This window comes from Hypanus sabinus, chromosome 1, assembly GCF_030144855.1.
Source record: "Hypanus sabinus isolate sHypSab1 chromosome 1, sHypSab1.hap1, whole genome shotgun sequence".
Classification (NCBI taxonomy): Eukaryota; Metazoa; Chordata; class Chondrichthyes; order Myliobatiformes; family Dasyatidae; genus Hypanus; species Hypanus sabinus.
Genome location: NC_082706.1, coordinates 181,834,008 through 181,857,130, shown reverse-complemented (window position 1 = coordinate 181,857,130; position 23,123 = coordinate 181,834,008). Strand labels below are relative to the sequence as shown.

Below are 23,123 nucleotides of genomic sequence, written 5' to 3'. Positions count from 1 at the left end.
CTAGTCCTCTCGAAATGAATGTTAACATGGCATTTGCCTTCCTCACCACTGACTCAACCTGCAAATTATCCTTTAGGGAATTATGCACAAGTACCTTTTCACCTCAGATTTTTGAATTTTCTGTCCATTTAGAAAATAGTCTACTCTTTTATTTATTCTATCAAAGTGCATGACCATGCACATCCTGACTCTATATTCCATTTAGCTCAATTTCTTTTATGCTCACTTTAACCAACAAAACGAAGCAACTTCACAAACTCTCTCAGACCACAGTGACACTGTGATTTCAGTCTCAGGCTGACGTGAGAGCATCCTTCAGGAGAGTGATCCCATGGAAAAGCATGTGGCCCAGATGGCGTACCTGGACAAGTACTGAAGACCCATGCTAATCAACTGAGTGTTCATTGATAACTTTAACATCTTGCTTTGGCAGTCTGCGGTATCCTCCTGCTTCAAGCAGGCTTCAGTTATGTCAGGCAGTCCTGCCGAAGGGTCTCGGCCCGAAACATTGACTGCACTCTTTTCCATAGATGCTGCCTGGCCTGCTGAGTTTCTGCAGCATCTTGAGTGTGTTGCTTCTGTTGAGCGGGTTCCTAAAAACGTAGTAACCTGGCTCAATGACTATTGTCCAGTAGCACTTACAGTACATCCACCGTGATGAAGAGCTTTGAGAGGATGGAGAGGAAACAGATTAACTCTTGCCTGAGGAGCAACTCAGCTCCACCCCCATTTGCCTACTATCACGAGAAGTCAATAGCAGATGCCATTTCATTGGATTCAACCCTGGAACATCTGGACAGTGAAGAGGTATACAACAAAATGCTCTTCATTAACTACACTTTCACATTTAATACTATTATCCCCTCAAAGCTAATCAATAATCTCAGAGAACCAGGCTTCAATACCTCCTTGTGCAACTGGATCCTCAATTTCCTCACTTGCAGATGCTTGTCAGTTTAGATTGGCAACATCCTGTCCATGATCACCATCAGCACAAGTGCATTGCAAGGCTCAGGCTTGCTTTTCATTTATAACTGTGAGGCAATGCACAGCTCCAATGTTATATTTAAGTTTGCTAACGAATCCACTGTCATTGGCCAAACTAAAGATGGTGATGAATCAACATAGAGGAGGGTGAATTGAAAATCTGGCTGAGCAGTGAACAATCTCTCACTCAATGTCAGCAAAACTAAAGAGATAATTATTAACTTCAACAGGATGAAAACAGATGTCCAAGTGCCAATCCTCACCAGGAGATCAGAGGTGGAGAGGGTAGGCAACTTCAAATTCCCTGGCATTTTCCTTTCAGATTTTATCATCTGTCCTGGGTCCAGCATGTAAATACAATTACAAAGGTAGCACAGCAGCTCCTCCACTTACTTAGAAGTTTGCGAAGATGAGATACCGAATCTAAAACTTTGGCAAGCTTCTATAGATGTGCAGTAAAGAGCATACTGACTGGTTGCATCATGGCCTGGTATGGAAACACCAATACCCTTGAATGGAAAAGCCTACAAAAAGTAATGGATACAGCGCAGTCCATCATGGGTAAAGCTCTCTGTACCATTGAGCACACCTAAAAGGAGTGACATCACAAGAAAGCCTCACCCATCATCGAGGACGCCCACCAGCCAGGCCATGCTCTCTTCTTACTGCTGTCATCATCACCAGGACCCACACCACCAGGTTCAGGAACAGTTACTGCCCCTCAACCACCAGGCTCTTGAGCTAGTGGGGATAACTTCACTCAACCTCACTTGTTCCCACAACCTATGGACTCACTTTCGATGACTCTTCATCTCCTGTTCTCAATATTTATGTATTTATTATTTCTTTTGTACCTACATAGTTTTGTTGCCTTTCCACATTGTTTGTTTGTTCTGTTGTGTACGATCTTTCATTGACTCTATTGTAGTTCTGCATATGCACACCAGAAGATGAATCTCAGTACATGGTGACAGTATGTTCTTTGATAATAAATTTACATTGAATCTTCTCCTGTCAGATATGGGACTTCAGGGTACCCAATAGTAATAAGGCTGAGGATGGGGTAGTTGTTACACAAGTCAATGCAGTGTGTAGCAAGACTTTGAGGAAGGACAGGCAGATAATAGGGCAAAATTGCAGTCAGTGGGATGAGATGAAGTGTAACAGGGGGACAAAATAGAAAAGGATGATGAATACACAACAGAAGGTTTTATATCTGAATATATAACCATATAACAATCACAGCACGGAAACAAGCCATCTCGGCCCTCCTAGTCCGTGCCGAACTCTTAATCTCACCTAGTCCCCCCTACCCGCACTCAGCCCATAACCCTCCACTCCTTTCCTGTCCATATACCTATCCAATTTTACCTTAAATGACACAACTGAACTGGCCTCTACTACTTCTACAGGAAGCTCATTCCACACAACTATCACTCTCTGAGTAAAGAAATACCCCCTCATGTTTCCCTTAAACTTCTGCCCCCTAACTCTCAAATCACGTCCTCTGGTTTGAATCTCCCCTACTCTCAATGGAAACAGCCTACTCACGTCAACTCTATCTATCCCTCACAAAATTTTAAATACCTCGATCAAATCCCCCCTCAACCTTCTACGCTCCAATGAATACAGACCTAACTTGTTCAACCTTTCTCTGTAACTTAAGTGCTGAAACCCAGGTAACATCCTAGTAAATCGTCTCTGCACTCTCTCTAATTTATTGATATCTCTCCTATAATTCGGTGACCAGAACTGTACACAATATTCCAAATTTGGCCTTACCAATGCCTTGTACAATTTTAACATTACATCCCAACTTCTGTACTCAATGCTTTGATTAGTATATAGAATAAGGTAGATGATCTTGCAGCATAGTTAGGGAATTGCCAATCATTATGTTGTGGGCATCTCTGGGTTGCGGCTGAAAGAAGATCATAGTTGGGAGCTTAATATCCAAAGGTACACCTTGTATCAAAAGGACAGGCCGGTAGGCAGAGGGGGTGGGTGACTGTGTTGGTAAAAAAACTGAAATCAAAACCTTAGAAAGAGGTGACACAAGATAGGAAAATGTAGACTCCTTGTGGGTAGAGTTAAGAACCTGCAAATTTATAAGCCTGCCTCAGTAGCTAGGACATGGTGAGATAGAAAAGGCATGTAATAAGGGCAATGTTACAACAGTCATAGGGGATCTTCATATGCAGGTAGATTGGGAAAATCAGGTTGGTGATGGATCCCAAGCGGGAATTTGTAGAATGCCTGCAAGATTGTTTTTTTAGTGCAGCTTGTGGTTGAGCCTTCAAGGAGAAAGGCTATTCTGGATTGGGTGTTGTGTAATTTGATTTGATTAGGGAGTTTAAGGTAAAGGAACCCTTTCAATACAGTAAATATAATATGATAGAATTCAACCTGCAATCTGAGAGGAAGAAGAAAAAGTCAGATGTATCAGTATTATAGTTAAGAAAAGGGAATTACAGAGGCATGGCAAAGGAGCTGGCAAGAGTTGATTGGAAGGGAACACCAGCAGGGTTGACGGCAGAGCAGCAATGGCTGGAGTTTCTTGGGGCAATTTGGAAGGTGCAGGAAAGATACATCCAAAAGGTGAAGAAATACTCTAAAGGGAGGGTAAGGCAACCATGGCTGACAAAGGAAGTCAAATACAGTATAAAAGCAAAAGAGAGGGCATATAATATAGCAAAAATTAGTGGGAAATTGGAGGATTAGGAAGCATTTAAAAACCAACAGAAGGTAACTGAAAAAGCCATAAGGAGAGACAAGATGAAATATGAAGGCAAGCTAGGCAACAACATAAAAGAAGATACCAAAAGTTTTTATCAGATATATAAAGAGTAATAGAGAGGCCAGGGTGGATATTGGACCACTTTAAAATTATGCTGGAGAGGCAGTATTAAAGGACAAAAAATAGTGGGCAAACTGAATAAGTATTCAGGTTGCTGGATTATGGTCTTTGTAAATTGTCCTGCGATTCCCCCTTGTCCCGTTACGCCAGTGGTGTTTAGGGCATCAATGAAAGTCCTCCATCTGACGGCGTTCACGGCTTCCTTCATCTTGTTAGTAGCTTCCTCTCAGTTTACTGTCAGTCATACAAGCCCTGGGTGAAGAGTCAGGAATATTGTCGCACACAGACATAGAATTCCTCATTGCTGTTTCTGTAACAGTTTTGTTTGACCAGTCAGGATTGTTAGCCCTGAGCTGAACCCCCAAATACAGAGGATCGGTGGGCCCACTCTTGGTCTGGCTCCTATCCTATGACCTGTTTGGCCTGGGTGACCCTACCAAGAGCCAAAGCATAAAGCCCTAACTCCAGCCAGCATAGCCCTCTGGGTCATTGAGGCACACAAGCCTCCAAACCATGACAATGTTATGGTTCTCTTGGAGGTATCCCATTATTAGGCTAGCATTAAAATTCAGGCGATTCATGGGCAGTGGGGCTCAGGGGGTGCAAAGGGGCCCACTCCATGCTGTATCACAATAAATAATAAATAACTTAAAAGAATGTCATCTCACAAAGGCAAAGCTGCACTCCTCATGTTCATAATGGAGGAAGATTTGCAACAGCAGTGTTCCAAATCCCAGAACCCTAACAAGTACAAAAAGGGTGCTGTGAAATTCAATGAGAAAGTGAGCTGTGGGGAAGACACAAAATGTCTGCATAATGAGTGACACCACAAAATGCTGAGTGAACTCAGCAGGTCAGGCAGCATCTATGGAAAGGAATAAAGAGTCAGCATTTTGGTCCAAGACACTTCATCAAGCTAACTGAAACATCTAGGGTGTGGTAAACAGAACAGATTTTATCTGCCAAATCAATAATAAATTTAATTTATTATTTATTGAGATACAGTATGGAATAGGCCTTTCCGGCCCTTCAAACCATGCCACCCAGTAACCCCCGATTTAATCCTATTTACAATGAACATTTAACCTACCAACCGGTACCTCTTTGGACTGTGGGAGGAAACCAGAGCACTTGGAGGAAACACAGTCACAGGGAGAACATACAAAGTGCTTCCTGGCAGCAGTGGGAATTGAACCGCAGTCTCCTGTCCTGTAAAGCATTGTGCTAACCACTATGCTACCATGCTGCCCCAATAAGGGCTTACTATCTTATACAAGTCTGTAGTGTATTCTAAGGCAAAGTGTTCTTAAATCTTAGTGGATATCTGTTTCACCTCTTTGTTATACACAAATGCACATTTTGCATGCTACTCTTTATTTTAAAATTGATTCTGAGCTTTTTTTTTAGGCTATGATATATTACAATCAAGTTGACCTTTTGAATCATCCTGTCTGTGAAGAGTTTCTGAAAATGAAATGGTATGCATTTGGTTGGATTAAGCTAACAGGTTGCCCACATGTCCTGATATAATCTGCATATTCAAATCGTAATTGAAATTTAATACTATCATGCTGCAGTAAATTATACACCTATTTTTGATGCTCTCAAGGAATGTTTACCATATTCACGTAAATATAATGGCCTGCTGAAATCTTCCATTGTTGCATTTGCGAGTAAGGTTCTATGTTTGGGAAGAACAAATTTCCCCAGGTTCATGCTAAGAACAGAAAAAAAAAGATCAATTGAAATTTAAACCTCTGAGAAGACTACAAAGAACGTCAAGTCCTAAAGTCTTGAAAGAAATATTAATGGTTAGATTTTTGTCTGAGTTTATTAAGGTTAGATATATACTTTTTTACTTCATTTATTTACTTCAAAATAAATTTCAAACTATTACTTCAAAACCTGATGTAAAAGGTAAGAAAGAGAATGAAATAAAAAACAAAATGAACTTTAAACCAAATAAAAGAAAGGATCTTTTTATTGAAAAGTGATAAATGATTAGAATATATCCCTATCTAGGATACTGGATATTAAAACTTTGAGGATGTTCGTAATAAAATTTGACAGTACTATTTAATATAGAGATTATGAATGCTTTGCAATGAGTTTTACAGCCATTTAAGTGCATTTGAAATATTATCACCTCAGTAATGCTGGAAATTCATTAGCAAATTTTGCACAAAACAAGGTCCAAAGATGAGAAGATCAAAGAAACATCAAGTAATTTGTGTTAATGGTGTTGCTTAGGGGTGAAATGGTTGGGCCAGAATAAAGGGAGAGCTTTTTTGTTCTCTGGGCAGATAGAGTTTAGAATCAGAATCAGGTTTATTATCACCAACATGTGACGTGAAATTTGTTAATTTAGCAGCAGCAGTTCAATGCAATACATAATCTAGCAGAGAGAAAAAAATAATAATAAATAAAATAAAACAATAATAAATAAACAAATAAATCAATTACGTATATTGAATAGATTTTTACAAATATGCAAAAACAGAAATTATGTATATTAATAAAAGTGAGGTAGTGTCCAAAGATTCAATGTCCATTTAGGAATCATATGGCAGAGGGGAAGAAGCTGTTCCTGAATCGCTGAGTGTGTGCCTTCAGGCTTCTGTACCTCCTACCTAATGGTAACAGTGAGAAAAGGGCATGCCCTGGGTGCTGAAGGTCCTTAATGATGGACGCTGCCTTTCTGAGACACCGATTCCTAAAGATGTTCTGAGTACTTTGTAGGCTAGTGCCCAAGATGGAGCTGACGAGATTTACAACCTTCCGCAGCTTCTTTTGGTCCTGTTCAGTAGCCCCTCCATACCAAACAGTGATGCAGCCTGTCAGAATGCTCTCCATGGTACATCTATAGAAGTTTTTGAGTGTAATTTCACATCCAAATGATAGGAAGAACTAAATTTAACGATCTCCAGAAAATGGGTGTTGACCTCACAATGCACTATTAAAACTCACTCAACACACACAAAATGCTGGTGGAACACAGCAGGCCAGGCAGCATCTATAAGGAGAAGCACTGTTGACGTTTCGGGCCGAGACCCTTCGTCAGGACTAGCTGAAAGGAAAGATAGTAAGAGATTTGAAAGTAGTGGGGGGAGGGGGAAATGCAAAATGATAGGAGAAGACCGGAGGGGGTCGGATGAAGCTAAGAGCTGGAAAGGTGATTGGCGAAAGTGATACAGAGCTGGAGAAGGGAAAAGATCATGGGATGGGAGGCCTCGGGAGAAAGAAGGGGGGGGGGGAGCACCAGAGGGAGATGGAGAACAGGCAGAGTGATGAGTAGAGAGAGAGAAAAAAACAAGCAACTAAGTTTGTCAGGGATGGGGTAAGAAGGGGAGGAGGGGCATTAACGGAAGTTAGAGAAGTCAATGTTCATGCCATCAGGTTGGAGGCTACCCAGCCGGTATATAAGGTGTTGTTCCTCCAACCTGAGTGTGGCTTCATTTTGACAGTGGAGGAGGCCATGGTTAGACACATCAGAATGGAAATGGGATGTGGAATTAAAATGTGTGGCCACTGGGAGACCCTGCTTTCTCTGGCGGACCAAGCGTAGGTGTTTAGCGAAACGGTCTCCCAGTCTGCGTTCGATCTCACCAATACATAAAAGACCACACCAGGAGCACCGGATGCAGTATATCACACCAGCCGACTCACAGGTGAAGTGTCGCCTCACCTGGAAGGACTGTCTGGGGCCCCGAATGGTGGTGAGGGAGGAAGTGTAAGGGCAGGTGTAGCACTTGTTCCACTTACAAGGATAAGTGCCAGGAGGGAGATCGGTGGGAAGGGCTGGGGGGGACAAGTGGGCAAGGGAGTCGCGTAGGGAGCGATCCCTGCGGAAAGCAGAAAAAGGAGGGGAGGGAAAGATGTGCTTGATAGTGGGATCCCGTTGGAGATGGAGGAAGTTACAGAGAATTATATGTTGGACCTGGAGGCTGGTGGGGTGGTAGGTGAGGACAAGGGGAACCCTATCCCAAGTAGGGTAGCGGGCGGATGGGGTGAGGGCAGGTGTGCAGGAAATGGGAGAGATGCGTTTGAGAGCAGTTGATGGTGGAAGAAGGGAAGCCCCTTCGTTTAAAAAAGTAAGACCTCTCCTTCATCCTGGAAAGAAAAGACTCATCCTGAGAGCAGATGCAGCGGAGACGGAGGAATTGTGAGAAGGGGATAGCATTCTTGCAAGAGACAGGATGGGAAGAGGAATAGTCCAGGTAGCTGTGAGAGCCTGTAGGCTTATAGTAGATATCAGTAGATAAGCCATCTCCAGAGATGGAGACAAAAAGATCAAGAAAAGGGAAGGAGGTGTTGGAAATAGACCAGGTAAATTTGAGGGCAGGGTGAAAGTTGGAGGCAAAGTTAATGAAGTCGACGAGCTCAGCATGCTTGCAGGAGGCAGCGCCAATGCAGTCGTCGATGTAGCGAAGGAAAAGAGGGGGGCGGATACCCATATAGACTTGGAACGAGGACTGTTCCACAAAGCCAACAAAAAGGCAGCCATAACTGGGATCCATGCGGGTGCTCATGGCTACACCCTTGGTTTGGAGGAAGTAGGAGGAGCCAAAGGAGAAATTATTGAGAGTAAGAACTAATTCCGCTAGATGGAGGAGAGTGGTGGTAGAGGGGATTTGGTTAGGTCTGGAATCCAAAAAGAAGTGAAGAGCTTTGAGACCGTCCATGTGGGGGATGGAAGTATATAAGGACTGGACGTCCATGGTGAAAGTAAGGCGGTGGGGGCCAGGGATCTTAAAATCATTGAAAAAATTCAAAGCATGAGAAGTTGCACGAACATAGGTGGGAAGAGATTGAACAAGTGGGGATAAGACGGTGTCAAGGTATGCAGAAATGAGTTCAGTGGGGCAGGAGCAAGCTGAGACAATGGGTCTACCTGGACAGGCAGGTTTGTGGATCTTGGGTAGGAGGTAGAAACGGGAAGTGCGGGGTGTGGGAACTATGAGGTTGGTGGCAGTGGATGGGAGATCCCCAGAGCTGATAAGGTCAGTGATGATATAGGAGACAGTGGCCAGGTGCTCCTGAATGGGGTCATGATCAAGGGGTAAATAAGAGGAGGTATCAGAGAGTTGTCGCTGTGCTTCGGCCAGGTAGAGGTCAGTATGCCAGACAACAACAGCTCCCCCTTATCAGCAGGTTTTATAGTGAGGTTGGGATTGGTGTGGAGGGAGCGGAGAGCAGAGCGTTCAGAAGGAGTTCCACCAGCATTTTGTGTGTGTTGTCTGAATTTCCAGCATCTGCAGATTTCCTCATGTTTGCTATTAAAACCCTCATTTCTTTTAGTGTGGGGAGCATGACTTGCTGAGTGCAGCTGGGGGTAATCCTTGTCACTACATAGAAGATGGGAATGCACATGTGTGGGGTAATATAGCTGAGGCTCAAGTGCAGAATGTGGAAAGGGACAAGGAGCTAGGGAGACTTCAGGTTCTTGACTAGTAAGGACATCAAAAGTTATGGGAGAAGGCATGACAGTGGGATTGACAGGGAAAACAAATCAGTCATGGCTGAATGGTGAAGCAAACTCAGTAGGCTGAATTGTCTAATTCTGTACTGATACGATATAGAGTCCATATTTCGACTCTGTACAAACTTCCGGAGACAGCTAGTGGAGACCACTATAGAGTACAGTCAGAGAGTGGTTATTCTGTCTGTACTGATCTGGAGATACAGAACTGAATATCCCCAAGGCTGTTGGGGAACTTAAACTCAAATAAAAATAATTGGGATGGTTTAATTAGTATTTGCAACTATATAGCTATTGAGCTATGTTAAAATGCACCAGATTCACATTTTTCAGGGAAGATAATTTGCCATCCAAACTATTTCTGTTCCTTTGTGACTCCAGACCTATCCCAGTGGTTGACTCTTTGCTGTCTCTGCGTGCAGCATTCAATGATAACAACAGAACTAAATAAAGGTGATTCAATTAAATATAGAAATTAATTTGAGATGAGCACGTCGGGGGCAGGTGATGGTTTGCAACCATGGCAGTTGATGGAAGCCACAAGAAGACTCGCTGTAGATCAGAAAACTTGATGTGCTGGAATCTGCAACTCCATACTGACTGCATTGGAGAGTAGGAAAGCTTTCTCGACAGTAAACTGAACAAGGTGCCACACTTGAGGCTGCTTAAAAATTTAAGAGCCCATTGTATTACAAGGAAGATACCAGCATGCATAGAGCAGTGGCTGATTGCCAGGAAGCAAAGAGTGGGAATAAAGGGAGCCATTTTGAGTTGGCTGCCAGTGAGTAGTGGTCTTCCACAGGGGTTTGTGTTGGGACTGCTTCTTTTTAATTTATGATGGAGTTGATGGCTTTATGGCTAAATTTGCAGATGATATGAAGATGAGCAGAGGGACAGGTAATTTTGAGGAAGTAGAGAGGCTTTTCAAACATCAGAGGCACAGAGGGTTTTGGGAATCCTTGTTCAGGACTCCCAGAGGGTTAATCTACAGGTTGAGTCTGTGGTAAAGAAGGGAAATGTAATGTTGGCATTTATTTCAAGGGTAGTAGAATATAAAAGCAAAGAGAATATGCTGAGTCTTTACAAGACATTAATCAGGCCTTACTTAGAGTATTGTCAACAGTTTTGGGCCACATACCTCAGAAAGGATGTATTGTCATTGGAGAGAGTCCAGATGAGATTCATGAGGATGATTCCATGAATGAAGTGGTTAAAATATGAGGCGTGTTTGACAGCTTTGGGCCTGTATCACTGGAGTTAAAAAGGATGTGGGGGGGATCTCATTGAAACCTACTGAATGTTGACTAGATAGGGTGAATATGGAGAGGATGTTTTCTATGGTGGGGTACCCAGAACTAGAGGGCATAGCCTCAAATCGAGGGATAACCTTTTAGAATGGAGGTAAGGAGGATTTTTTTTAGCCAAAGAATGATGAATCTGTGGAATGCTCTGCCACAGGCTACAGTGGAGAACAAGTTCTTTGGTATATTTCAGGTGGAAGTTGATAGTTTCCTGATCAGTCAGGGCATCAAAGGATATGGTGAGAAGGCAGGTGAACGGGATCCAGGATCAGCCATGATAGAATGGCGGAGCAGACTCGATGGGCTGAATGGTGTAATTCTGCTCCTAAGTCTTACGGTCTTATGGCTTTATGGGTACAGAAGGACTTAGCAGATTAGGAGAATGGGCAAAGAAGTGGAAGATGGAATACAATATCAGGAAATTTATGGTGATGCACTTAGGTAGAAGAAATAAAAGGGTAGACTATTTTCTAAATGGAGAGAGAATTCAAAAATCTGAGATGCAAATGAACTTGGGAGTCCTCGTGCAGGACCCCCTAAAAGTTAATTTGCAGGTTGAGTCAGTGGTGAGGAAGGCAAATGCAATGTTAGCATTTATTTAGGAGAGGTCTAGAATATAAAAGTAAATGTAATGTTGAGGGTTTATAAGGCATTGGTGTGGTGCCACTTGGAGTATTGTGAGCAGTTTTGGACCCCTTATCTAAGAAAGGATGTGCTGACATTGTAGAGGGTTCAAAGAGGGGTTCACGGGTTTGAAAGGCCTGTCATATGAGGAGCATTTGATGTATCTTGGCCTATACTCACTCAAGTTCAGTAGAATAAGAGAATACCTCATTGAAACCTATGAGAGGCCTTGAGACGGTAGATGGGGAGAGGATATTTCTTATGGTGAAGAGTCTAAGACCAGGGCACACAGCCCCAGAGGGACATTCATTTAGACCAAAGACATGGAGGAATTTCTTTAGCCAGAGTAGTGAATGTCCACAGGCAGCTATGGAGGCCGAGTTATAGGGTTTCTGTGAGGCAGAGGTTGAAAAGTTCTTGATTAGTCAGGGCATGAAGGGATATTGGAAGAAGCCAGGAGACTGAGGCCAAGAGGGAAGTGAATCAGCCAGGGTGAAATGGTGAAACAGGCTCGATGGGCAAAATGTCCTAATTCTACTCCTGTATCTTATGGCCTTATAGTCTTATAATCCAAATTAGGAAGCAGTTACACTCCTTAGATGAGGTACCGTAAACATGGTCATTCAGGAGAGGAGGGCTGTTTTGCCAAGTGTGAGGCTGGTGTGGAGACAGTCATACTGGCAGCAGCTACATTCTTGTTCTAAAGGGACAGGGTTCTTTCTGTCTGCATGGAGGAGAGCAGAAGCTGCAAGGCTGATGAGAAAACCAATAAAAGCACTGTGGACTGAGAACCATTTCAAGCTGGGGAAATGATCAGTAGTGCAGTGGTTGAAAGGAAACTTTTTTGGGGGGATTGATACTGTTTTCTACACCTGTCAGGTTGTATCCTGAAAGAGGCGTTGCTTGCTGGGAGCCAGGACTCTATCCTCTGGAGAGAAACCTGGCTTGGGAAGTTCCATGGTCCAATTGGGAATCAAAGACATAGGGAGGATAAAGAAGGTGTCACAAGGTGGGGGCAAGGGTGCTGGGTGAGGACCCACAAGCAGGACACAAACACATCCTTCTTAGGTTCAATAAAATAGTGTTTATTACTTGCTGCACAGAGAACTGGGAAATCAAGGAAGACAAAGTGGAACACGAACCTCAGACTAGGAGACTAGGGATTTGTATTGCCGCGGCCATGACTTAGACACTAGGAACATGAACCGCGGTGGACCTTGGACTTGGACATTGGGAACTTGGATCGTCACAGCCATGACTGGGACCCTGGGGACTGGGACCACCGTGGACCTTGGAACTGGAGAGTGGGAACTTGGACCGCTGCGGACCTTGGAGACACTGGAACATGGATTGCTGCAGGCAGAACGTGGACACCATGGATCGCCGCAGTCAGAAACGTGGACACCATGGATCACCACAGGCAGAACGTGGACACCATGGATCGCCGCAGTCAGAAACGTGGACACCATGGATCACCGCAGCCAGAATGTGGACACCATGGATCACCGCAGTCAGAAACGTGGACACCATGGATCACCGCAGTCAGAAACGTGGACACCATGGATCACCGCAGCCAGAACGTGGACACCATGGAACACCACAGGCAGAACATGGACACCATGGATCTCCGCAGCCAGAACGTGGACACCATGGATCACCGCAGCCAGAACGTGGACACCATGGATCACCGCAGCCAGAACGTGGACACCATGGATCACCGCAGCCAGAACGTGGACACCATGGATCGCCGCAGTCAGAACGTGGACACCATGGATCACCACAGTCAGAACGTGGACACCATGGATCACCGCAGTCAGAAACGTGGACACCATGGATCACCGCAGCCAGAACGTGGACACCATGGATCGCCGCAGTCAGAACGTGGACACCATGGATCACCACAGTCAGAACGTGGACACCATGGATCACCGCAGTCAGAAACGTGGACACCATGGATCACCGCAGTCAGAACGTGGACACCATGGATCACCACAGGCAGAACGTGGACACCATGGATCACCACAGCCAGAAACGTGGACACCATGGATCACCGCAGCCAGAAACGTGGACACCATGGAACACCACAGGCAGAACATGGACACCATGGATCACCGCAGGCAGAAACGTGGACACCATGGATCATCACAGTCAGAACATGGACACCATGGATCACCGCAGCCAGAACGTGGACACCATGGATCACCACAGGCAGAACGTGGACACCATGGATCACCACAGCCAGAAACGTGGACACCATGGATCACCGCAGGCAGAACGTGGACACCATGGATCACCTCAGTCAGAAACGTGGACACCATGGATCACCGCAGGCAGAACGTGGACACCATGGATCCCCACAGTCAGAAACGTGGACACCATGGATCACCGCAGGCAGAACGTGGACACCATGGATCACCTCAGTCAGAAACGTGGACACCATGGATCACCGCAGCCAGAACGTGGACACCATGGATCACCGCAGGCAGAACGTGGACACCATGGATCACCGCAGTCAGAAACGTGGACACCATGGATCACCGCAGCCAGAACGTGGACACCATGGATCACCGCAGGCAGAACGTGGACACCATGGATCACCACAGGCAGAAACGTGGACACCATGGATCACCACAGTCAGAACGTGGACACCATGGATCCCCACAGCCAGAACGTGGACACCATGGATCACCGCAGGCAGAACGTGGACACCATGGATCACCGCAGGCAGAACGTGGACACCATGGATCACCACAGGCAGAAACGTGGACACCATGGATCATCACAGTCAGAACGTGGACACCATGGATCACCGCAGCCAGAACGTGGACACCATGGATCACCACAGGCAGAAACGTGGACACCATGGATCACCACAGGCAGAAACGTGGACACCATGGATCACCGCAGTCAGAACGTGGACACCAAACACAGGACAGGAATGTTGAGCCAGGACACCACCTTCAACTCAGGCACTGAGCCGGGACTCTTCTTCGAGGGATAGACACGGACACTGGACACGAACGTCGAGTCAGGACTCCACCTTCAACTCACCCCTGGCAGTTTGACCTTGCCCAGACCCACTCTGGTGAAGGAAGGCAAATTGCCAGCACTCCGATGCAGGCTAGATAACTCTGGCTTGTGGTAGCGATGGGGACTTGCTAATGCTTCCTAACACTCTCGCCCCGAACAGCTAAAGCCAGGGGTTTATAAGCTGCCGGTTCGGGTCGAGAGTAGATTACCTTAATGGCCAAGATCAAGGGACACGTGAAATGGAATTAGAAGGGAACAAGGAGTCAATGGTCCGGATCATAACGCAACCTAACTAAATTTAAAGGGGAACTGATCCGGACCATGACAGAAGGACATCATACTGAAAGTATAAATAAAAGCAGAACTACAAGTGTAATAACCTCTGGACTATGACCTGATCCATGTGGAAATTGGAGATGAGTAACCAAAATTAGAGAACTGAATCAGTAACTCAGACACTGATTTGGGAGAAATGGGAAAGTGGTGTTAACTACTGAGGAAAGGGTAAACTATTATGTTGGGAAAGGCTTTACTTGATACAGGTTGGGATCAAAATTCCAGGAAATTGAATGGCTGGGACATTGAATCATTGAGTGGGCAAGGGGTAAAGTTCTGGTGAGGCAAGATAAAGGAAAAGTGATAATGCAGGGTAACGTAATCATGATAGCTGCAATTAAGGTCAGTGCTGAGAAGAATGGCTAAAAGACCAACTGAAAGCTTTATTTAAATCCAAACAGAAACAATATTTGTAAAAAGGTAGGTGAATGAATGTTATAAACAGAAGTATATGGGAACCACCTGATAACTATTATGGAGATAAAGCTTCAAAGTAGCCAATCAAGAAGAGTAAATATTCCAGGATACGCAACTTGCAAAAAGACAGATAAATGGAAGGTGTGGAGGTGTAGCCCTGATAATAAGGAGAAGACAAATATGGTAGAGAGAGAGAAACTTAACACAGAAAAGCCGTGTGTGGGTAGAGTTGTGAAACAGTAAGGGATGGGAAACACTGGTGTCCATAAATCCCAAATTAAAGTGGAAATGTGGGGGCATTAAGAATCTCTATGCTTGTTTAATAATCAGCATATTGCTCTTAATTTTATTTGCCTATTTACAAATCATAGCATAAATCCATGGAGTGTGTGTGATCAACAGGTTAAGGAGCCAGTGAAGAAAAGACTATTTTAGACTTTTTATGATCCAATGAGAGACTGCTGATTGCTGATTTAATAGTTAAATAGCCTTGAAGAATTGGATTGTAACATGATAGAATTTTATATAAAAAAATGAAAGTTATTCAGTTCAATCTGAAACAGAGTGTTAAATCAGCACAAAATTAATGATGAATATCCTATGGTAGATTGGGAGACTATTTTAAGAGGTATGATAGAAATGAGCAGTGGTGAGCAATTAAAGGAATAATACAAACAGTTAAGAAAAGTAATCTTAACTGTAGCTATCAAGAAAAATAGAGATAGTATTAGTTTGAAGGAAAAGGCTTTCAAGATTGCCATAAAAGCAGGAAGCCTGATTATTGGGAAAGGATAAGCAAAGAGCAAGCAGAATAGTAAATGGTCTGACAAGAAGCAGAAAATAGATGATACAAATTTCTGTAGATCTGTATAAAGGAAAGGAATGGCTAAAGTTCCTTACAGAAACTGGGAAAATGTTATAATGGAAATGAGAGTAAAATTTAACAAGTATTTTTTATCCAGATTTCATGCGAGAAGATGCAGAAAACCGTCCTGAAATAGTGGAGTGAATAAGGAGCTGAAAGGAATTTACTATGTTATGTTCAGTAGGAAAGGAAAGTTGAGAGACATCCTGTCCCTCCTGAAGTTGTTCACCAATGTCATCAGCTGAATGAGTTGTTTGCAGATGGCTTGGGTAGAAAGGTAATATCTAAGTTGGCCACTTCATTCTTTGCTCCTTCTCTTGTTTTGCTTTGGTTATACCCAGTGTCAGGAGTTGTACTATTGTTATGGCAAGGTTGTGTACCAAATAGCAGTTCACCACAAATCCGAACACTTGCAAACTGAAAACTATAGTGGTCCTCCAGGCTGGGATCATTGTTTCAGAACATCAGAGTTTGCCTCCATCATATTTGATGAAGCAGCATGGCTTTCATCGCCTGCGTGTCACTCCTGAGTTGCACAGCACAACTTTGAACCATATTATCTGTGGGCGGCACGTTGCCTGCAGCCACTCAATGGGTGGTTGATGTAGTTCAAATGCGGATGGTGCAATGGACCTTTGTACAAGTGCTGCCAGTTTATTGGGCACTGCTATCCATTTTGTGCTGCATCTGATCCCACACCGGCTCCTCACTGAGGAAGTGTGAGACATTTAGTTGTAGTGCGTATGTCGGCGTGACCATCTGGAAAGTAGCAGGTGTACTCTGTGTACTCTGTGCAAAGAACGAGTGGCACCCTGCACCCATGCAGAAACCTGGAGCCAGCACAGGGCCACAGACACAGGCTGCTTCTCCTCTCTGGCCAGGTACAATGAAATACGTATATTTCTCTTGGCCTGGCGTGCCTCAGTGATCTTCCATCTGGAATGGTGCATGTCAAACTGAGGTTTATAAGCATCACCAAGTCCAACTGTTGAGAATCCTGGAACATATATCAATCCTTAAATACTTTTATGAGCTTCCATTTGGTTGGATCTGTATTCTTTGGAGCTTATAGGAATGAGAGGTGATCTTTCTTAAAAGATGTAAGATCCCAAGAGGACATGACAGAAAGGCAAAGTAGATACAGTACTGTGCAAACATCTTAGTCACATCTGCAGTATACATATAGCTAAGGTGCCTAAGACTTGTGCACGGTACTGTGTTTGTCAATGTGAAGTGGAGAATGAATTTGTAAGTCTGTCTGGACTAAAGGATGTTGGGAATGGTGATGGTGGAGCACCACAGGGAAAGTGTGGGACAGGTGGGACAGGTGTGGGAAGGAATTCTGGGGCAGGGGTTGGCACAGGTGTAGACACACCCACCTATGAGACATCAGGCAAGGTCATTTAATCCCAAGCAATTAGTTTATTGATCATGACAGATTGTCTCTGTGGTGCTTCCTGCTCCCTCCCCTCCCCCTTCCCCTTTTCCCAACCATGACTCCCTCTCTTTGCCCCCTTCCCACTCTCAGTCCACAATAGAGACCCATATCAAGATTAGGCTTATCATCACTCACATATGTCATGAAATTTGTTTATGTTGTGGCAGAAGTACAGTGCCATTATAAAATTACTACAATACTATGCAGAAGTCTTAGGCACCCTACCTATAGATATGTGCCAAAGACTTTTGCACAGTACTGTAGAATACTGCAACAGGCCTTTTGGCCCACAATGTCTGTGCTGGCCATAAAGTCAATCCAAACTAATCCTATCTGCAAAATTGAGATATTAATATATCTTCACTATCAGGAATATTTCAAAGGGACATAGTTACTATAAGTTACAGGTGGGGTTGGGGGGGGGTTCTGTCAGTTAAAACTGGGGGGCACATGAATTTCCTTATGCAGAGGGTACAGAATCTGTGGAATTCCAGAGATTTGAGCATTGAAGATAATTAAGTGGGGGGGGGGGTTGATAATTTTTTGAAGGATCAGGTAATGAGGATATGGAAGTTGGCAATAAAGAGGATTCAAGACTGGGGAGGAACAGCCATGATATTATTAAAATCTGGGACAGGGTTGAAGGGTCAGATGCCCTACTCCTGCTCCCTTTCCTTGTATTTCTGTGTTAAGGAACTCTGGAAAGTGTAACTCCCAAATTTATTTCATTTTGATACTCTGTCTTGAGCTGTAGTCAGTGTGGAAGAGCCCATCTAAAGTACAGTATCACAGGAAAGCGCTATTAGCTAATTTACTTCATAATTCTTTTAGATGTAAATCAGTAGTGGTGCAAGCTGAAAAATATGTGAAGCCACCAGAGAGACTGGCTATTCCTCTGGTGAGTGATCTGTGAAATAATTTAACGCATGGCTAAGGATGAATTAAATTGCATCACAGTTAAATTAGGTAGAAAACAAAGTAGAAATACAGGATGGGATTTAAAGAAAAAGAAATGTACTTGAAAGAGAAAATTAAGAAATGAATATAAATGAAATACTATTGAACATTTTTAATATTCTTAAAAATTTGAAGGAATCTGATTCCACTGTTTGAATCATTCTGATGCTGAAAGATTGCCATTGGACAACGAATGACCACATTGTTAAAATGAAATATTTACACTGTTAATTACTGTGGGCAAGTTTAATAGAAAATCTATATGCAACTCCTGCATATTCTTAAAAATAATGTCAGGGTAAAGGTGAGCTACAATTTGTGTAAGACAAATAATAAAAAAGTAAATAAAACCCAGCAAGTTTTAAACATCTTCTCCTCTTACAAAATCTGCTGGCAGGTAAGAACCTTGTGTTGTTAACAAGCAACACACACAAAAAGTGCTGGAGGAACTGAGCAGGCCAGGCAGCGTCTATGGAAAGGAGTACAGTCGATGTTTCGGGCCGAGACCCTTCGTTTTTCGTCCTTCACTTTCGCCCAAAACTTCGGCTGTATATTTTTTTCCTAGATGCTGCCTGACCTGCTGAGTTCCTCCAGCATTTTGTGTGTGTTGCTCGGATTTCCAGCATCTGCAGATTTTCTCTTGTTTGTTGTTTACAAACCATTTTTTCTCAAGTTCCATTGCACCCGAGTCTATTGATTGCACTAGCATCCAGAAAAGATGAAAGCGTTCTTTTTCAATTCTAAGTGACAAAAAATTAATTATAATTAATAACAAAACAATTTGTAAGCATCATAGTTTAGTTTTACTTTCACTTATAAAAACATATTACCTAACATAACATGAAAATATGTATATGGGAGGGTAAATACATTTCTACATTTATGTTAATTTCAATATTTGCAGAAATCTAAATCTATTTCTATTTTACTAGGCGAGTGTATGGACTTAGGGCACATGTTTTTAACATGGCTCTCTTTTCATTACTACTGCTACCAATAACGTACATCATCATTGCTTCACGGCCCTTTGCTTTCGCCAATGAAACGCAGAATGCCCTCAACTCTATGGAAACACTGGAAATGTTCAACAAGGAAAATCAGGTCTGATCACTGTATGGCTATTCTTTGGTTCAAGATAGGAATTGGTTTTGGCTTCATTTTGTTAGGCTCTGATGTGCCAGAAATTTGCACTCTTGAATATTATTTGTGATTTCTTCAGTATCACTTTGATTTCATTGTTTCTCCTGGTTTAGTATCATCTGCAATTTCAGACACTTTGCATTAACTCTCCAAATCCATTTAGTTAGGAAACAACCCTAGTTATGAAAAATGTGGGGAGTCCACAGAAAATGAGTGAAGGTATCAAACAAGTATGTTCTCCTCATGACTGCGTGGGTTTCCTCTGGGTGCTCTGGTTTTCTTCCACGGTCCAAAGACTGGTAGGTTATTTGGTTATTGTAAATTGCCCCAAGATTAGGCTAGGGTTAAATTTGGGTTTGCTGGGCGGCACAGCTTGAAGGGCCGGAAGTGCTGGAAGGACCTCGATCAATAAATAAATAAGCTAGCCTAGCTTTCTGAACACCTTGCTAGACTAATTCAATGAGACACTGGGATTCCTTTCTACTTGCCTGTCTGGGTTGGACCCAATGTCAATCCTGGGTACAGAGTCACAAATGAAAGAGGGCAATCTCTCAGCTGGCCAGTTGCAGCTTTATTATGGGGCTTGCATTTGCGAAAGCACATGTTTTTGTAGCATTCCTGGAATGGAGGATAATTCGGGAGTTCTCAAGCCAATCTGGCTGGATTACATATAAAACGCTTTCTATTCCTGTTGTGCGCCTCTTCTAAAGGCAGGAAGAATTAATCATAATCCCAATATAAACAGGTTGAAACTCGGTCTTTTGATAGCTCTGGGTCTGTACCTGCTGGTGTTTAGAAGTATGAAGGGAAATCCCAATGAAACCCATCAAATTTGGAAGACCTCAATAGAGTGAATGTGGAAAGGATATTTTCTATAATGGAGGAGTCTAGGAACAGAGGGCACAGCGTCAGAATAGAAGGATGTCCTTTTAGGACAGAGAGGAAGAGGATTTTCTTTAGCCAGAGGGTGGTGAATCTATGGAATTCATTGCCGTGGATGGCTGTGAAGGCCAAGTCATTGAGTATACTCAAAGCTGAGGTTGATGGGTTCTTGATTACTAAAGGTGTCAAAGATTACAGGAGAAGGCAGGAGAGTAGCGGTGAGAGGAATGATGAATCAGCCATGATGGAATGTTGCAGCAGACTCGATGGGTTAAGTGGCCTAATTCTGCCCTTGTATCTTATTCCCAGGTTATGCAAATTTTGTGCCAAAAGTTTTAATGTTAAAAAGATTTTAATGTTTTACTTGTGTGAGATAGAACACTGATATAACATTAACTTGTTGTCCATTTTGAACTATTGTTCCTTCCACAGGAATTTTCATTCCATAGAATATGCACAATAATTGTATTTGCCATGTGCATCCTGGGCATATGCAAGGAAATTTTCCAAATTTTGCAACAGGTAATCCGTGCACGAAATTTAAATTTTGTTACATATATACCCGAAACTGAGAAAGGTTGTTGTGCGTTTTTAAAAAACACACATAGAATCCCAATCTTCAGGACAGCATGCTTGGCTTAAACATTACTTTAGATTTGATGGGACTTCCCTTTGGTAAAAGGTCTGTTTTGTGTTCTGTTCCTTTTAAAAATCCTCTATGAGTTTGCATGTGCAAAAAACTTCCAAAAAAATCCAGGATTGAGATAACAGGTTGACTCTTATAAGAATTGATGATCTATAGTACAGAAAAGTAAAGGCCCCCTTTTCATCATCTGTGCTTTGCCACTTTTGAAAGGTTTGCAGTGGAGGGTAATACGAAAAAAGAAAGCAAAATAATTTAAAACCATTCTTTGTGTCAGTTTTCACTACAAATACCCAGAGGGTATTTTTAAGCAGGAGCTAATAATATGTAATGATCCCAAAGTCAACAGATGAAATAACAGGGATTCCAGCATACTAAAAGCAGACTAATTGTCAGGACCCAATGGCCTGTATCCAAGTCTTTTAATGGAAGCATCTGCAGGGACAGGAGATCCACGACTGAAGTTCTTCCAAATTCACAAAGTTATGGGAGGGAACCTACAGTGTGAACAAATGCGAATGTGCCTTTTTTGCTCAAGTAGGAAGAGAGGCAAAAAGCAGAAAATTACCTCCGCTACTGGGAAGACGCTGATGTCTATAATTAAGGAAGAATTAGATGTCATTTAGAAAGGCTTAATGCAAGCTGATTAAGTCGAGACAGTTTTATGAAATAAGTTTGACAAATTTGCCGGAGCTGATAGTGAGGAACTACTGAATGTGGTGTTTTTTTTCAAAACCGATTTTACAAGTAGCTTAACAAAATGCTAGTGCAAAAAAAAAATGAGTTCACATTACCCAAGGATAAAAATACTCAAAGTTAGGTTATTACAAGAAAGAAACAAAGTCAGAGAAAATATATATCTTCTCCCTGAGACCGTGTGGGTTTCCTCTGGGTTCTCGGTTTCCTCCCACAGTCCAAAGGCTACCAGTTGATAGGTTAATTGGTCATTGTGATCTTTCATGTGATAAGATGAGGTTTAAGTTGGGGGTTGCTGGGCAGCATGGCTCAGAGGGCAGGAGGGCCTCCTCCAGGCTGTATCTCAATAAATAAGATAAACTGAAACTGAAAATGAAAATGAGTGGAGTTCAGAGAAACTGTAGTATTCTTGGGCTTGAAACACAAAGTAAACAGTAAGTAATTGAGTCAAATGACTTCTTTAATCAGGAACTGGAAATAAAAAGAAAGAAAATTTGTTACAATCATTCAGCAAGTTGCATCTTGAGTGCTGTGTACAGGTTTGGACCCCTATATAAGAAAAGTGATTTAGAAAAAATCCATTGGGATAATTCTTCGGATGAGCAGATTGTCTTATTACTAAAAGGCTAAAAATGTGAGTCCATTCTTTGGAGCTTAGATCTTATTGAAATACGTAAAATCCAAAGTGGAGCTGTTAAAATGTTAGTAAATGTTAGTGGTAGAGTCTCAGGCAAGAGGCCATAGTTACAAGATGGAGTAAGAGGCCATAGGAAGGGGTAGCAGTTGTTTAAAACTGAAGTGTAGAGGAATTTCTTCTACATTTTAGTATTAAACAACTAAGATTCCTCTACACTTCAGTTGTTGATGGTTCTGAGCCTCTGAAAACTTAGTGGATTGTGGAGACTGGTTCACTGAAGGTATTTATAGAGAAAGTAGATCTTTTTTTGTTGAGAGCCATGTTGAACTGGAACAGAAGAGAAGCTGAGGCCTGGGCTAAGATGGTGATGAATACATTTAATGGAGAGGCAAGCTTGAAGGCCCTGGTGAGCTACATCTGCTCCTTTTTACTTGTGTTCTTGTGTGAAGACAAGTAGGTTATTCCCTTAGGCTGTTCCCTTCCTCCCAATGCAAGGCAATCTGCCAGGAAACCTCTGCGCCTTCATAACAAGATCACCAAACCTTTCTTGGTGTAACTATCCCTTCTTTATTTCCTTCTTTTCATACTGGTTTTTATATATTTATTCTCTTAAAATTAAAGACTGAAATAAATATTAATTTTGCTTTTCAAATGGGTGGGAAATGTGTATAACATAGCATTTTTTTTTAAAGTAGATCTAACAGTACCTGATGCAATTAGGGAGGCCAATCTGCTAAAGAAATCAAATACCAGTGTGAAATAGATTTAGGAACTCTAAAGCAGCACTATGTGTTCATTGACATGATAAGATGCAGTTTAAAATAGCTCAGTAAA

At 42.7% G+C, this 23,123-nt stretch overlaps 1 protein-coding gene across 1 annotated transcript in view; it reads left to right on the top strand.

Moving 5' to 3' along the window:
* trpa1a (transient receptor potential cation channel, subfamily A, member 1a) overlaps window positions 1–23,123 on the top strand; it is a 94,133-nt gene that overhangs the window by 55,514 nt on the left and 15,496 nt on the right. Inside the window, exons 18-20 of the mRNA XM_059953902.1 lie at window positions 5,252–5,322; window positions 19,224–19,392; window positions 20,746–20,835. Of these exons, the coding sequence (XP_059809885.1) occupies window positions 5,252–5,322; window positions 19,224–19,392; window positions 20,746–20,835 (330 nt within the window). The remainder of the gene's footprint in view (window positions 1–5,251; window positions 5,323–19,223; window positions 19,393–20,745; window positions 20,836–23,123) is intronic.